A 20,000-nucleotide genomic window follows, 5' to 3' on the forward strand; every position below is an offset into this window, starting at 1 on the left:
GCAACGGCCACGTTCGGATGGTTCTTTTTATGTGCCACCATCACAGGTATCACAACTACAATTTCCATTTGATTTTTTGATGTTGATGTACTTGACTCAATAGGTCTCCTCAAGCACAGTAAGTGTTTATATATATCATCATCATCATCGTTTAACATCTGCTTTCCATGCTAGCCTGGGTTGGACGTTTTGACTGAGGACTGGCGAGCCAGAAGGCTGCACCAGGCTCCAATCTTGATCTGGCAGTATTTCTACAGTTGGATGCCCTTCCTAATGCCAACCACTCCGTGAGTGTAGTGGGTGCAATTTACGTGCCACCAGCACGAGGGCCAGTATGGCGGTACTGGCCACGGCCATGCTCGAAATGGTGTTAATGATAAAATTTATTGAAAGGTCAATTATTTATATCCGTTTTTGCTTATTAAAAAAAAACTCAGAACTTTCCAGACAACCTAATACTTTGCAGTAGATTATAGTTGCATAATGAAATACCATGTCCCTACAAGTTACTCTCTTTTACTCTTTACTTGTTTCAGTCATTTGACTGCGACCATGCTGGAGCACCGCCTTTAGTCGAGCAAATCGACCCCGGGACTTATTCTTTGTAAGCCCAGTACTTATTTCATCGGTCTCTTTTGCCGACCGCTAAGTTATGGGGACATAAACACACCAGCATCGGTTGTCAAGCAATGCTAGGGGGACAAACACAGACACACAAACACACATACATATATATGTACATATATACGACGGGCTTCTTTCAGTTTCCATCTACCAAATCCACTCACAAGGCTTTGGTCGGCCCGAGGCTATAGCAGAAGACACTTGCCCAAGGTGCCACGCAGTGGGACTGAACCCGGAACCATGTGGTTGGTAAAGTCCCTGTCAATAATAACCTTGTTTAAGATTAATATCTTTGTATAATAAATATAGATGTGTATAATAAATATATATTTTTCAAGAATCGGTCTGATTAATCATGGCACCAGCACCAAGTCTGGCTCTGCTCAACTCTCAATGAATTTGTTACTCTATACATGAGTCTAGAGTAAGCCATCGGATTAATGCAAAAATGGGATTTGTTGTAATGAAATGTTAAGAAAAAACATTAATATCTATCAGCCTAACTACCCCACCCCTCCGTCCCTTCCTCTCTCTATCTATATATATATATATACACACATGCACACAACACATACATACATAAATACATATATATATATATATTATATAATATATATATATATAATATATATATATATAATACACACATATATATATATATATATAATATATATATATATATATACATACACATGCATATGTACATCTATCTACAAATATATCGATACATACCTATATACGAATATATATATATATATATATATATATAATATACATATAAAATAAACATACACACACTCGTATATATAAGTATATACATATATATATAGATACATACATATATACAAACACACAATCATATATACTCTGTCTATAAATATATACATACATATGTGTGTGTGTCTGTGTGTATATATATATATATATATATATATATATATATATGTATATGGTTACATATACATAAACATGATTACACACACATATATGTGTAAATAGCTTCATATATACATATATATATATACATATATATATATGTACCTATGCCTATGTGATACATACTGCAAATCTGTTTAGTTTCCAACAATTATTTTTTCCTCAAATATCATTTTTTCTCCTCCGCCAGCTGTTTCTTCTTGGTGCTTCGTGGTGGAATGGTAAACATTGCTAATGTTTACGCACCCCCCCCCACACACACATACAGGTGTGTGCGTGTGTTTCTATGCATCTATATCTGTATATCTACATATATACTTGCGTGAGTGTGTGTATATGTACTTTAATATATATATATATAGATAGATATAGATATAGATGTATATATATATATATATCATCATCATCATCCTCTAACGTTTGTTTATATATATATATATATATATATATATATATACACACACATATATATATATACACATATATATATACAGACATATATCTATACATATATTATATAAAATATATATAATAAAATATATATATATACACATAATATATATACACACATATATATATACATATATATATATAAATATATATATTTGGCCTGGTGCAGCCTTCGGCGTCCCCAGACTCCAGTTGAACGTCCAACCCATGCTAGCATGGAAGCGGACGTAAATGAGGATGATGATAATGAGATGATATATCCTATTATATATATATCTATACACACATATATATATACATATATATATATGTACACACATATATATATCTGACTTTATACACAAAAAATAATTAGTATAAATGTGTGTGTGGGTGTACCTATAATTATAAATATGTTACTTCTCCGTTGCCCTGAAACTAAACAAACAAAACATTTTTGCTTGTTTTCTTATACATGCTTACATATAATATATATTATTATATATATATATATATTCTTTGTAATAACAGTGTAGCACAAAACGGCGGCACTCAGCATGGCCGCAGCTCTGAGCTGAAAACTAGAAAAAATATATAAAAACTTACCAGGAAGAGGATGCATGATATCCAATCATATGATAACATATATATATGCCATATACATTCATATATGCACATATTTGCATCTCTACGTATATATATATATATATATATATATATATATATATATATATATATAAAGTTAATCCAAACAAGAAAACACAAAAAAAGAAAACACAGCAACGCGAGGACGGGGAACAAATAAAGTATTATTGGACGCTCAGGAAAGAAGGGAAGAAGGAGGGTTTAACGTTTCGAGCGGAGCTCTTCGTCGGAAACATAGGAGAAGGAAAGATCCTGAGAAAGGAAGACAGGAGAAAAAAATCGCTAGTGATACAGACGAGGTCACATGCATATGTGGGCAGAGGACATCATGAAACTTGTACAACAAAAATATACGAAGTATGAGTAAATGGAATATAAACTAATTTTTTCAAACAACGAAAGACAAAACAAACAACATAAAGAATGACCCTTCATCAGTTGTTGGCTATTTTTTCTACAATATATACATATACATACATACATACATACATATATATATAATAATAGTAATAAAAACACCCACTTACACTCTCGGAGTGGTTGGCATTAGGAAGGGCATCCAGCTGTAGAGACACTGCCAGATCAGATTGGGGCTTGGTGCAGCCTCCTGGCTTCCCAGACCCCGGTCGAACCGGCCAACCCATGCCAGCATGGAAAACAGAGGCTATAGTACAAGACACTTGCCCAAGGTGCCAGGCAGTGGGACTGAACCCAGAACCATGTAGTTGGGAAGCAAGCTTCTTACCACACAGCCATGCCTGTGCCTGCACCTATATCATCATCATCATCATTGTTAACATCCATTTTCCATGCTGGCATGGGTTGGATGGTTTGACTGAGGACTGGCGAACCAGATGGCTGCATCTGATCTGGCAAGGTTTCTACAGCTTGATGCCCTTCCTAATGCCAACCACTCAGAGCGTGTAGTGGGTGCTTTTTATATGCCACTGGCATGGGAGCCATTCTGGGGGCACTGGCATTGGCTATGTTTGGATGGTGCCACTCAGGGGGTTAAATTATATGAATATTGAAGGGCAAATTGTATTGTATTAGAACTGGAATACAGCATTGTAGTGAAAGATGGGCCTCAACTGGAAGGCTTGAGAAGACCTGGACAAAAATGCAACAAATATGCACCATTGCATGTTGCAATGTAAGTGTGCATGAGTGATGTAATATAAATGTGCTGAGAGAAAAACCAACTGGGCAAAAGAGGAATCAGATGTGGTTTACAAGAAAGATGGCTCCGCTTGCACGGATGTATGATGAGTATGGATGAGGGCAGCTGTTTAAAGAAGTGCTGATCACTGAAAGTAAACATACACAGCCATACGTGCACTTTTGTGTGTTGAGGGTGTGTATAAACGTTACATCGTACCAACACATTATTGTTGCAGCTACATTAGATATACATACACACACACACACAACACATATATATATATATATATATATATATATATATATATATATATATATATATATATATATATAATATATACAAAATGAGGGCAGAAGAAAAACTTTTTTCTTCTGCCCTCATTTTGTAAATTATTTATAAATTTAACCTTTAGAGGTATTTTTGGATATGCTGGCCATTGATAAAATTTTTTTCCCGAAAAAAATTTTATCCTACATTAGTTATATATATATATATATGTGTGTGTTTTCTTGTTTGGATTAACTTTATATATATATATATATACAGAGAGAGATAGAGAGAGACATATACATACATATACACACACACACACACACACATATATATATATATATATATATAAAACATATTTATGTATATGCAGGTGTGTTTAAATAAACATGCACTCATGAATGAGGTCCTACAGATGCTTTCGTCTGCATATTTGTGCTTCTAAATCCGTACATCATCTTCAAACAGAAGCTGGCAAGTCATGAGGACTCTACCAAGTCCTACTGTCTGCTTCAGTTTGACTTCTGTGGCTGCATGGGCCTTCCTAGAGCCAACCACTTTACAGGGTGTGAACTGGTTGCTTTTTATGTGGGACCGGCACCAATGGGGTCACCACGTAACTTGCAAGTCAAGACCCTTCAACAGAGAAGGGAGCAGTTTGTGCCAAGTGATGTTAGATTACAGAATGAAGAGAGAGAGAGAGAGAGAGAGAGAGAGAGAGAGAGAGAGAGAGAGAGAGAGAGAGAGAGAGAGAGAGAGAGAGAGAGAGAGAGAGAGAGAGACCATGTAGAAGCACGCAGCACATTCCATAAAGTGGTTGGCCTTAGGAAAGGGCATCCAGCTGTATAAACCCTGCCAAATCAGAACAGAGCCTGAGTCAGCTCTCCAGCTTGCCAGCCCTGGTCAAACTGTCCCATCCAGTAGACCCTTGGCATTATGTTGTGCTTGTGAAGAAGACCCATCAAGCCCAGCAAATTCTCAGTTATGACAGATATTGATGTCACACAAAAGCACCCATTACACTCTCGGAATGGTTGGAAGGGCACCCAGCCATAGAAAACTATACCAAATCAGACTGGCGTCTAGTGCAACCTTCCTGCTTGCCAGCCCTGGTCAAACCATCCAACCCATACAAGCACGGACAATGGACATTCAATAATCATGATGATGATTTTGATTTAATTATATATATATATGTATATATGCAAATGTGTGTGTGTGTGTATATATATATATATGTGTGTATACTCAGTGCACAGCATATACACACTTGCTGTTAGAAAACATGATGATGTCACTAGCATGTGCACAAACAACCACACATAAACACTTAGTCAGCTGTGTACACACACACACACATATATAAATATATGTATATATATTTATATATATATATACATATATATATAAATATTTTTATATATATGTATGTATACATATATATAATATACATATATGTATTAATATGTACATATATATATACATACATATATATATATATATATATCTTTATATGATGCAAACTCATTCAGTGAGTGGGTTGTTCACTTCCTCAAAAAATGAGAGCACACATTGTTGAGACTGAGTGACATCAGTCCATAGGGTGTCGTGTGTGTCTAATGTAGTCGCTGGTCAGTGCTGATCAAGGTCAATCAAAGATGTTCTGCCTATGACCATCCCATCTTTTATACAGGCATAGTGTATCTAGGACTACATTATCTAATGTATTCCTCTTGTATGTTGTTGTTTAGCCCCTGGTTTTTCCTGATGCAGCAGATCTATGATCAAAGATGCTCCAGCTGAGACCATCCCAACTTTCATTCAGGCATGGTGTATCTAGGACTACATTATCTAATGTGTCCTTCCTTGTTTTTAGGCATTGTTGTTTAGCCCTAGGTCAGTGCTGACCTAGATTTGACCATCTTTTATTCAGCCACTTTGCCTCCGTAGGGGAAGAATGAGGTAGGTGGTGGGTGAATTCCTTCACTCTCTCTCTCTCTCTCTCTCTCCCCTCTCTCTTTCTCCCTGTCTCTCTCTATCTCTTTCTGTCTCTCTCTCCCTTTGTCTTTCTGTCTCTTTCTGCCCCCACCCCCCCTCTCTCACACACACAGAATCCCTAATCTAACGAGTTACATTGCGTCGTATGTCCCAGTGTCTCCTTGAGTGAGGGTTGTGTTATAGATTGATCTCATGTCCCACTCTGGCCAGCCACACATGGTCACTGCTTGGCCACAGGACCAAAGATGTAGTACAATGATCAGTTGCAGGCCCTTTTGTTGAGAAGTGACATAAACCCTTCCAAACAGAAAGAAGAGGAGGCCAAACTTGTCGAGTAAAGACCATGCTACAGCAACATGTAATAAGTTACTCTTCCAACCAGGCATCACTCAACCAAGTCCTACATGTTTCACGCTGTATAACACGACACTCAACCAATCAATCTTTTCTATGTCACACTGTGTAACACAACACTCAACCAATCAATATTTTCTATGTCACACTGTGTAACACAACACTCAACCAATCAATATTTTCTATGTCACACTGTGTAACACAACACTCAACCAATCAATCTTTTCTATGTCACACTGTGTAACACAACACTCAACCAATCAATATTTTCTATGTCACACTGTGTAACACGACACTCAACCAATCAATATTTTCTATGTCACACTGTGTAACACGACACTCAACCAATCAATATTTTCTATGTCACACTGTGTAACACAACACTCAACCAATCAATATATTCTATGTCACACTGTGTAACACAATACAACCTTTGGCCAGAGAAGCAACCAGCGCCCTCTTTGGATTTATGTTAAATATTAACTGGTATTTCAAATCCTCCCATACCAACCACCACTCAACCAACCAATTAACCACAGCAGGTTTCTGTTTGAACCCAATTATGTGTGAGCATACTTTATATATAAATAGAAATATATATCTACATATATACACACACACATGCACACATATGCATATATGTATAAGATATTCATACATATAGATATATATATATATATATATAGGTATATAGGTATATAGATAGATAGAGAGAGAGAGATGGATAGATATTGATATTGGTATACATAGATACACACACATATATATATATGTGTGCACACACATTAAAAGCTGAAAAACTCTTCCACATATGTTCACACATACACACACACACACACACACACACCTATATGCACACACACACACCTATATACATGGTAACAGAGAGTCAGTAGGTTCAGTTTGGAATAATGGTCAGATGACGATCACAAGATGCTACACACATACACACACACACACACATGTATGTGTGTAGACATATTTACACACATGCACTCCCATGTATATATATATACATACATACTGACACATACACACACATATGAAACACAAATGCACATTACCTAAACACACACACACACACATCTAGGACATGATAACAATACCAAGAGAGAGGAAGGGGGAGGAGAGAGAGAGGAGGAAGAGGAAGAAAGGAAGAGAGAGACAAAGAGAGAGAGATATAGAGAGAGGGAGGAAGGGAGAGAGGTGGAGGAGAAACAGAAGGGAGAGATAGGAAGAGAGACAGTGAGAGATAGAGAGTGACAGAGAGAGAGAGAGAGAAAGAAAAAGTGAAGGGGCTCACCACCTGCCTCATTCTTCACCCAAAGAGAAAGGAAGGGTCCCCCCCCCGCCTACCCAGCCTCACCATACCCATGCACTACCCTCTCCCCCACCGCACCCGCACCCACAACCCTGCCCATACCCAGAGAGATGTAAGGGATCCTCTAATGGGTCCTATGAAGGCCATGTGTTTGATAAAAAGGTTTTCTTTCTCACCCACCCTGCACCCCGCACCTCCACCCCGCACCCCCTTCTATTGTACTTTGAATCTCTGGTGAGGGAATTACAGGGAAGTGATAGGGACTTCCTCCTCGGCACCCCACCCCCCAACTGCCCCTTTCAACCTTACCCCCAGCAAGAGGGGGGAACTGCCTCTATCTGTCTGTTTATTTCCTTCACACACACCCACCTACCTCTCTCTCTTTCTATGCTTCTGTGTATATGTGTGTGTCTAAGTATCTGTATATATGTGTATCAGTACCCGGGTAATAGAGTACCTGTAGCTAAACAGCAACAGCAGCAGCAACAACATGGGAATCGCTTTATGGCCATTCAATTTGCTGAAAATAACAGTCAATGTTCTGTTTGGCTGCTACTTCTCAATTTCTTCAATTTTATTCCAATTGATTTCGTATTTGTTGTATTAATGTAGTTTTGCATGGTAATCATGGACATGAAATTTATTTTTACCAGAATGTAGCAGCAGACAAACTGCCACTGAGCATTTCATCCAGTGTGCTAATAATCATGCCAGCTTGCCGCCTTTGGTAGTAGTAGTAGCAGTAGTAATAGTAGTAGTAGTAGTAGTAGTAGTAGTAGTAGTAGTAGTAATGGTTTCAAATTTTGTCTCATGGGCAGACTTTTGGAGGAAGGGATTAAGTCAATTACATCAACCCTAGAGTTTCACTGGTACTAAATTTATTGACCACTAAAAGGATGAAAGGCAAAGTCAACCTCAGCGGAATTTGAACTCAGAACATAAGGATGAGTGAAATGTCATGAAGCATTTTGGCCAGTGTGCTAACAATCCTGCCAGCTCACCAATAATAATAATAATAATAATAATAATAATGATGATGATGATGATGATGATGATGATGGTGATGGTGGTGGTGGTGGTGGTGGTGGTGGTGGTGGTGGTACTACTACTACTACTACTACTACCACCAAAACCAACAGGGCTGTGGCTGCTGCTGCTACTACTGCTACTACTACTACCACTAGAAGAACAAGACCTAAATAACTCAGCCCAAGCCTTCCGCCACCACAACCATCATCTCACCCACTGTTGTGATATATTTCTGTCTTCATGTCTATGTATACAATCACCAGCATCATCATCATCATAATCATTACCATTGTCCATTGCTACCACCAGCGTCCTCCCCGCCACCAGAAACGCACCCATCCCCATGGTCTGTTTGATCATTGATTCATCTGGATTCTTTATTGCCTGATCAATGACCCCAGGCAGACACACAACATTCACACACACACACACACACACACACATATTTATAGAAATGCATACATTCATATATATGTGTGTGTGTGTGTATATATATATATATATACACACACACACACATGTATAGATATATACATATATATACATGTATATAAACATGCATAGAAAATGCATACATACATACTTACATACATATATACATACACACATACATACATACATACATACATACACACACACTTACATACATACATACATACATACATTCATACATACATTCATACACACATACACACACAATTAATACACACACTCATACATACATACATATATATACACACATACACACACATACATTAACACACACACTCATACATACATACATACATACATTCATACATACATACTCACACATACATTAACACACACACATGCATACATACATTCATACATACATACACACACACAAGTACACACACATATATATATACATACATGCACAAACACACACACACACACACCCAAACAAAACTGACTTTCTGATGTAAAATAAAATTTATCATAATGTTGTTAAGATGGAAAAAACACCCACCCAAATCTGTGTTGACCCCTAAATATACCACACTGACCTCAACCAGGATTGATCCATCAGTGTAGCTATAACTAACGAGCTACTATCGACTGGTCTGACCTTTTAACTTTTCAAAACAAAAACAAAATTAGATTAAAACTCTTTTGAATGATTAATCGAGGAGGCTGCATGGATGCTGGATTTGCTAGAAATAGCAGCCAACAACTGTGTTATGGAGAGCACATTTAGTGATGTTGTCCTAGGTAGATTGTATCTGAATGAAATATGGAATTATCATGACAGGGACATCGTTGATCATAGGTCTGTTGGATCAAGACTGACCTGGGGCTAAACAGGCAAGGACACATAAGATAATGTAGTCCTAGATACATTTATGTCTGAATAAAACATTGGAGAGTAATGACTGGGACATATTTGATCATAGGTCCGTTGGATCAGGACTGGCCTAGGGCTAAACAACAAGACAGTGTAGTCCTAGATATACTGTGTCTGAATAAAAGATAGGATGGTCATTGCTGGAACATCTTTGATCATAGGTCTTCTGAATCAGGACTGACCTGGGGCTAAACACCAACAGCATGTATAGTCACATTAGATAATGTAGTCCTAGATACATTTATGTCTGAATAAAGGATGAAATGATCATGACTGAAAAATTTTTCATCATAGGTCCATTGGATCAGAACTGACCTAGGGCTAAACACTAACAGCATGTATAGTCACATTAGATAATGTAGTCCTAGATACATTTATGTCTGAACCCAACCACAAGAAAGACTTCTTTAGCAAGGGCTGAGTGCTCCTCAGTGTCTGTCACATTCGAAGTTCCGGTACCTTTGGTTTCCTGTCAACCATCCATTTATCCCATCTTGCCAGCTGTTAGTTTTGTGGAGGAATCTAGTCTCACAATTAGACAACCAAATATTTTTGATATTAATTTCTAATTGGTTGAGTATTCCATAGACACTGGTACTGTTTCTTCTTTTAAATTATCTTGGGCTTTATCAGGAATGGATTGCAGCTGTCAGTTACAAATACATTTTATCTTGTGTACATTTCATTAAAAGCACACCTTTTGTCTGAGTATTCCTCAGACAAAGGTGTGCCTTTAATGAAATTCTCAGACAGAGTCAATGACTTACAGTGTGTGTGTGTCTATGAGTGTGTGTGTTTGTTATATGTCTGTGTATTTGTATGTGTGTGCATGAGCATGTGTGAGTGTGTGACTGTGAGTTTGTTTGTTGGAGTATTTGTGTGTGTTTGTGCATGTGTGTGTTGGTATGAGTGTGCAGGAGTGTGTGACTATGTATGCATGTGAGTGTGTGTATGTGTTTGCATATTTGCGTGTGTGCTTGAACATGTGTGTGAACATGCATCAGTGTATAACTTTGAGTGTGTGTGTGTGTGTGTGTAAGTTGGAATGTTTTGAATTACTGGTACAAAGGGGACAGCAATAAGAGTGAGACAAAGAGAAAAAGGGGGAAAAGAGAGGAAGAAAGAGAGGAAGACAGAGAGAGGGATGGAAGTGATAAAGCCACAGAGAGTGGTGCATGGTTGGTGTTGTGTAACAAGATGTCCCCATTGTGAATAGGGGTAGACAACAGGTATGGTAGGGGGTGCCACAGTCTGTAGAAAACTTCAAAAACCTTACCTGCACCAAAGGCAAAGAAGAAACTCTGTTTCGGGTGCGTCTGTATTAAATCGACCACCCGTGTGGCCATCCTCTCGTTCCGTTTGTGTATGAGCTCATTGCGGAAGTAGCTGTCGATGGTCTTGGCTGTTTGCAGCTCATGCGGAGGCAAAGATGCATTGACCAGGCTGGGGAACTGCGACGTGTCCTGGTTGAATATGATGGAGTTGAGGTCACCGCAGTTATACTGCTGCACCAAGTGGTCAGTGGTGTAGGGCATGGCGACCTTGTTCTTGCGGTAAGTCTCATGTTGACGCAGAGTTTGGTTCAGGGCAAATAACACCTGGAAGTAACAAACAAATCAATAAATGAATACATAACAACAACAACAACAACAATGATAATTTAAAAATTTAGCACAAGGCCAGCAATTTTGAGGAACTGGTAAGATAATTACATCACTGCCCCCCCCCATCCCTCAGTGCTCAACTGTTACATATTTTATCGATCTTGAAAGGATGAAAGGTAAAGGCAACCTCAGCTGGTCCTTATTTAATTGACCCTAGAAGGATAAAAGGCAAAGTCGACCTTGGTAGAATTTGAACTCAGAATGTAAAGACAGATGAAATGATGCTAAGTGTTTTGTCCAGTGTGCTAACGATTCTGCCAGCTTGCCACCTTAATAATAACAACAACAATAATAATAATAACAATGATAATAATCATAATAATAATAATCGCGATAATAATGATGATGAGGGTAATGATGATGATGATGATGAGGATCATATTAATGGCTTCTGATTTCAGGCCATGGGAAGCAATTTTAAGGAGAGGCAGATAACCGATTACGTCAACCCCCAAATCTCAAATAGTAAATATTTCCTCAACCCTCAAAAGGATGGGAAGCAAAGTCGAGTCCAGAGGGGATTTTTCAGCTCAGAAGGAAAAGAGCCCATCTTATGCATACATGATGATGATGACGACGACAATGGTGATGATGATGATGATGGTGATGATGATGACGATGGTGATAGTGATGATGAGGATGATGATGAAGATAGTGATGATGATGATGACGACGACGACGATGGTGATGATGATGATGATGATGGTGATGATGAGGATGAAGATAGCGATGATGATGATGGTGATGATGATGATGACGACGACGATGGTGATGGTGATGATGATGAGGATGATGATGACGACGATGATGGTGATGGTGTTGATGATGATGACGATGGTGATGATGATGGTGATGATGATGATGAAGATAGCGATGATGATGATGATAGTAATGACGACGACAATGGTGATGATGATGATGATATATATGTAAATATTCGTATTTATATATATATATAGATTGTTTTTTATTAATGTTTAGCAGAAGCAAGGTGGTAAATCTGCAAGAATCGTTAAGATGCCAGGTAAAATGCTGCTTTGCGTCAGCATTCCGTCCGTCTTCACGTTCTTGAGTTCAAACTCATCCTTTCAGGGTTGTACTGCCTGAACTCTGGGCTTGATGCAATCGACTTAGCTGCTCCCTTGAAATTGCTGGCTTTGTGCCAAAGTTTGAAACGAAGGAAACAGTGAACCAGCAGGGCTGTCATCAGTCTGGGCAAAAAGTTGGATGGAATTTCATCTGGCTTCATGTTCTGAGTTCAAATTTTGCTGAGGTTGACTTTTCCTTTCATCTTTTTGGTGGGGATCGATAAAATTAGTACCAGTTGTACACTGGGATTAATGGGAAAATTATTATTCAGTAACAGTACTCTAGAGTAAAGATTATTTGCCAACATAATGTGGCAGTCCTGGTTAGGATGATTGTTACTGTTATTTAGTCTCCAGCTGGCTATACAACACATAATCTGTTTGAAAATATAAGGGGGTGCTCCAGCATGGCTGCAGTCATGTGACTGAAAGAAGTAAAAGAAAAACAGAATATCTACTCATGTTCTGAGGGCTATATTTCCTGTGTGCATCACCAAAACCTGTATGTATGTATATATATAGATATATATATATATATATAGATAATACAATTGTATATATATATATATATAGTTAATCCAAACAAGAAAGCCACAAAACAAAACAACACGCGAGGACGTGAACAAATATAGTATTATTGGACGCTCAGGAGAAGGAAGGGGGTTTAACGTTTCGAGCGGAGCTCTTCGTCGGAAACATAGGAGAAGGAAAGATCCAGAGAAAGGAAGACAGGGGGAAAAAAAATCGCCAACAGTACACACGCGGTCACATTTTATATATATATATATATATAATATATATATATATAGTATATATATATATATATATATATAGATAGATAGATAGATATATGCATGTCTATAATAAAGTAAATACATACATATATATATATGTATATATACACAGACACACACACACATATATATGTTACGCTGGGTGTATCTTACAGAAACAGAGGTGAAAAGTGAGCGGAGGGTTTGCTTCTCAAGATAGAAGTTATATGTCAATCAGTTTGAGAGACAGTGGGCTGATGGGTGGGGGAGATCAGGGAAGGACAGAGAGTGTTGGTGATGGTGAGGGGTGGAGTGGTGTGGTTTGTGTGTCTGAGTGTTTGGTAAAACCATCAACCAGCTCACCACAATTCCACCCCACCCCCACCCTGCAGCACAGTTATCTGCCTCACTCTGGAGACAGGGTGTCTTGTCTGTGCACCCTAGGCTTCACAGTCAAAGCACCTGCTGTGGGGGTGAGTGAATTGAGGGTGGTGGTGGTGGAGCGGAACCTGGGGACTGTTTATGCCCCCCCCTGCCTCACTCACTCACAAAACTTCCAAGAGAGAACTTTAGGTCAGGCACTTGTTGTTTTCAGACACAGTTAATGCCTTGCCACGCCTCTTTCTCTGTAGCTTTGTGTGTGTGTGTGTGTGTGCAGTGAATGTATATGTAAATATGGACACAAACATACAGACACAGACACACAGATACACACACACACAGACACACACTCGCACATACACAAACACGCACACACATACACACACACAGGCACAAACAAACACGCACACACAACTATTGATATACATATATATATATATATATATATATGTATACATATATATATATATATATATATAAGTTCAGCAACAATTTAGATTCAAATGAATATGGTACTTAATTTAGATGCACCAGAATTTTGTATGGTTTTACCCATAAAAATATGTGGGGTGATTATAATAAAAAAATAATAAGCAACAAGAATGGATCCGGTAATTTAGTACAATTGTTTCATACTACAACATTTTATTAAAAGCTGTAAATATTACAGCAGATTTAATATGTCGAGTAATCTTCAGCTAATTTCATATAGGTTTTCCAATAATATAAAGTTATATATATATATATATATATATATATATATATATATTGAGAAAATCACATTAATGACTTTTATCACGTTGTCAGGGCAGCGAACTCGTGGTCGGAGGATCACGGTTTCGATTCCCAGACCAGGCGTTGTGAGAGTTTATTGAGCAAAAACACCTAAAGCTCCACGAGGCTCCGGCAGGGGGTGGTGGCGATCCCTGCTGTACTCTTTCGCCACAACTTTCTCTCACTCTTTCTTCTGTTGGCTTGCTCACTTAGCTAGCGGGGTGGCATCACTTGAAGGCTAAAACAATGCAAAGCGCATTGTGACCAGCGATGTGTAGCAACATCTGAAAAAATTCTAGCTGTTAAAAAACACTAACAAAAGGAAAGACCAAACCAAATTTAACTTGAGAGACATTCATTCATTTAATCAAGAGTGACGTCATTGAATAATTAATTTAGTTTCATCATCATCATCATCATCGTTTAGCGTCCGCTTTCCATGCTGGCATGGGTTGGACGGTGCAACTGGGGTCTGGGAAGCCAGAAGGCTGCACCAGGCCCAGTCTGATCTGGCAATGTTTTTACAGCTGGATGCCCTTCCTAACGCCAACCACTCCATGAGTGTAGTGGGTGCTTTTTACGTGCCACCTGCACAGGTGCCAGACAAGTCTGGCAAACGGCCACAGTCGGATGGTGCTTTTTACGTGCCACCGGCACGGGGACCAGGCGAGGCAGGCAACGGCCACGATCGGATGGTGCTTTTTACGTGCCACCGGCATGGAAGCCAGTCAGGGCGGCACTGACAACGGCCATGTTCGAATGGTTCTCTTATGTGCCACCAGCACCGTTTATAAAAATAAAATATGAAATTCCAAACTAATTCCACATTTTTTCACAATTATAAATCTACAAAAACAAAAACAACCTAATGTAGAAAACGAGTGTTTGTCCCCTAAAACTGATGACGTCACTGGATATCTAAAAAACAAAAACAACAGACAAGAATGAATGCTTCGTTATGCTTAATTGATAACTTAAAGAATCAATCTATGCATAATAATTCTATGTGACGCTTTATAGAAACTTACATACTTTACGTTGCATTAATTAATTACTTATTTGTTTATTTAATATAATTAACCCTTTGATAGGAGTTGAACATATTTTATAATAACTGAAGAATATTCTAGAACACAGACAACCAACGAGCATCTCACTGGGTAATTAGAAAATAAAAATGCAGAAAAGACAACCAAATATCTATTTATTCATTGTAATAATCTCTTATAAATGAATTAACCTTGTATATAATAATTAAAAATTATTATAATTAGTAATAATAATATATACAATTATTAATGACTACGTTAGATAACTAAAGAATGAAAATAATGGATTAGATAATTAGATGCCTATTTATCTTTATATTATACCCTTTTATAGGAATTAAGATTATTATATGATAATTGAAAAATTACTAATAATTAATAATATACACAATTCTTGATGATCTCAGTGGATAATTAACAGAATTATGCTTAATCGAAACTTAAATACTTTGCATTGCTATAATTAATTACTTACTCATTATATTAAGCACTTTAATTTTTTGTGTAATGAGATAAAAAAACCAAGGCAGTGTAGATATTAGAACACTTATAGATAGGTCTCACAGCTGTTACCAGGATATTTATTAATTATATCCCTTCATCAGTGAGGGTGTGAGAAGATGGTTAAGTAATAATTAATTTAGATGGGAAACAAAACAGAGAGTGCAGTGGAGGATATTGAATTTGTAGATGCATTTTTTAGGTAGAATGGTATATATATATATATATATATGGAATCTTACACATATACCATTCTGCCTTAAAAAAATGGATCTACAAATGCAATATCCCTACATATCGCACATCTATTTTCTTTTATTTCTTCCACCTCACTCTCTATTTTATATCTTATCTAAATTAACTATTGCTTAACCATTCTCTCACACCGTCTCCGATGAAGAGATATAATATATATCCTGGAAACAGCTGTAAGACCTATTTAAATGTTCTAAATCTTCACAGCCTTGGTTTTTTTTTATCTCATTACAAAATAAATTATATATTATATATATATATATAATATATATATATATAATTATATGGTATGTGTATGTAGATGCATATGTATATGTATATAATATATATTATGCATTGTGTGTATATATATATATATGCATGTGTGTATATATATAACGGGAAGCTTTATGAAATAACAAAAATACGAAGGCAGGTGGAAAACAAACGAACAATTGTATAGTATGGCGCTCAGGAAATATAAATAAAACAAGTCTTTAACGTTTTGAGCCTACGCTCTTCAACAGAAAGATACACAGAGAGAGAAAAACACAGAAAGAAGGAGAGAAAAAAATGCGTGCAGTAGCTAACGAATCAACATGGCGATCTGATTTCGGCGGCCAGGAGGTCAAAGATCAAACATGTACGCGAGAGCGAAATAAGGGGAGATAATAGGTTGATAACGGGTTGAGGGACCAGCTAATAGTGCGTAGGAGGGGTCTGGATGTGTGTATGTATAGGGTTGGTGTATGTATTAGTATGTATAGTGTGTGTGTGTGTTTGTGTGGTGTGTGTATGAGAGAGTATTAGTGCGTAGGATTGGTCTGGACGTGCGTATGTATGGGGTTGGTGTATATGTACTAGTATGTCTTAGTATGTATTAGTACGTATTGGTATGTATAAGTGTGTGTGTGTGTGTGTATGAGAGATAGTATAAGTGCGTATGCGGGGTCTGGACGTGTGTATGTATAGGGTGGGTGTATGTATGTAGTAACTAGTATGTATTAGTACGTATTAGTATGTATTAGTTGGTGTGTGTATTAGTATGGACAATCATTGTGATGTGATGTGTAAAGTCATGTGGTGTAGTGAGGAGAAGAGGGGGAGGGGGAGAAGAGGGGATGTGTGTGTATATATATATATATTATACACATGCATATATATGTGTGTATATATGTTTATATATGTGTGTGTGTGTGTGCGTTTGTACACATATGGGTGCAGGTGTTGCTGTGTAGCAAGAAGTTTCCAGTCGCAATGGCTGCTGTGCATGACTGTGGCTTTGAACGGGTTGATCAGCATCCCTGTCCTCCTTATTTGGTCGCATCTGAGCATCATCTGTTCCGGGAACCAGCATCCAGACACCAGCCTTGCTTCTCTTTACTAATGTCCTCCAGGTTCATAACAGATGAGTTCTGACAGACTGTTTGCAGAATTCCTTCATAGCGATGATCTGATTCTTACGGAGTACTGGTTCTCAACCGGGATCCCTATTAGATTTTTGTGGGTTCCATGGACACAAAAAGATAAATCGGGGACCCACATTATTTTACTAAATTCTTTGTTATATTTAAAATTAATTGAAAGAAGCACAGAGCATCTCAAAATAAATATGGTAACAAAAGGGTTAAGATGGTAAAAGTGAGTAATCCTGCCAGGGACTGGCGTCCCATCCAGGTGAAAATATATACATCATGGAAACCAAGAAACCAACCCTTGTGAGTCAGCATCACTCAAGAAGGTAGCTTTACCTTTTTTTTTTTACATATAGGTGCAGGAGTGGCTGTGTGGTAAGTAGCTTGCTTCCCAACCACATGGTTCCAGGTTCAGTCCCACTGCATGGCACTTTGGGCAAGTGTCTTCTACTATAGCCTCAGGCCAACCAAAGCCTTGTGAGTGGATTTGGTAGACGGAAACTGAAAGAAGCCCATCATATATATGTATATGTATATATATATTTATATGGGTGTGTGTGTGTGTGTATTTGTGTGTCTGTGTTTGTCCCCCGCAACATCGCTTGATAACCGATGGTGGTGTGTTTACGTCCCCGTAATTTAGCGGTTCAGCAAAAGAGACTGATAGAATAAGTACTAGGCTTACAAAGAACAAGTCCTGGGGTCGATTTGCTCGACTAAAGGTGGTGCTTCAGCATGGCCACAGTCAAATGACTGAAACAAGTAAAAGAGTAAAGAGTATAGTGTGCCCAGGGTAAAACTATGGGTGCCCAAGTGGAACTCCAAGCAGTCTGAGAGACAGGACACGTTGGCACGAAGGAGAAACACTGTTGCAGTTTTGTTGTGAGTGAAGAGAGGGAAAGAGGGAGAGCCTTTCAAAGGTCCTCTTGAAGAAGTTGGCAGCTCCTGTTTCCTAATTAAACGGCTTTTAATGATATCACCTAGGTAACAGAAACTGCCATCAGAAGGGATGGGTGTCCTGGAAGCATTGTTGTGAGAATAAAGGAAAGATGTCCCAGAAACAAGGAGAATGTCATTGCCCCTGAAAGGGGCCAAAGTGTTTCTTATTCTTTTACTTGTTTCAGTCATTTGACTGCGGCCATGCTGGAGTACCGCCTTTAGTCGAGCAAATCGACCCCGGAACTTATTCTTTGTAAGCCCAGTACTTATTCTATCGGTCTCTTTTGCCGAACCGCTAAGTGACGGACGTAAACACACCAGCATCGGTTGTCAAGCAATGCTATGCTGGGGACAAACACAGACAAACAACACAACATACATATATATATATATACGACAGGCTTCTTTCAGTTTCCGTCTAATAATATAAAGAAGATTCTTTGGGATTTGTGAATAAACTCTGATTGTTGAGGAAGCATTCATAGGTGCAGACGTGTGTGTGTGTGTGTGTGATAAGAAACTTGCTTCTCAACCACTTGGCTTCAGGTTCAATCCCACAACAGGGCATTTGGACAAGAACATTCTACTTTGATCTGGATTTGAGCAACGACTTGTGAGTAATTTTGGTGGGTGGAAACTATGTTGAAGCTTGTTATATATATTACTCCCTCTCTCTCTCTCTCACACACACACATGCACACACACACACATGCACACACACACACACACACAAAACATGGGGGTAGTAGTGTGCGTGTGTTTGTGTTTGCTCCCCCCCCCCCGCACACACACAGCCAACTCTTAAAAACTGATGTTGGTTTGTTTATGCAACCATGACTTAGCAGTTCAGCAACTGAGATCAACAAAGTAAATACCAAGCTTAAAATAGTATCTCTGAGAGGAGGTGGATGATTAGTCAAATTAACATTACAGGGTGGTGCTCCAGCATGGCTGCACTCCAATAACTAAGGCAGTACAAGATATATACATACATATATATATATAATATATATATATATATATATATATATATATATATATATATTAT

The 20,000-nt window shown here is 38.1% G+C and overlaps 1 protein-coding gene across 1 annotated transcript in view; it reads right to left on the bottom strand.

Annotated features, from left to right (window-relative positions):
• Positions 1–20,000, bottom strand: part of LOC115226756 (metalloprotease TIKI1) — a 112,752-nt gene that overhangs the window by 43,893 nt on the left and 48,859 nt on the right. Inside the window, exon 3 of the mRNA XM_029797777.2 lies at positions 11,411–11,732. Within this exon, the coding sequence (XP_029653637.1) occupies positions 11,411–11,732 (322 nt within the window). The remainder of the gene's footprint in view (positions 1–11,410; positions 11,733–20,000) is intronic.

The sequence above is a fragment of the Octopus sinensis genome, linkage group LG30, assembly GCF_006345805.1.
Source record: "Octopus sinensis linkage group LG30, ASM634580v1, whole genome shotgun sequence".
In the NCBI taxonomy this organism is placed as follows: domain Eukaryota; kingdom Metazoa; phylum Mollusca; class Cephalopoda; order Octopoda; family Octopodidae; genus Octopus; species Octopus sinensis.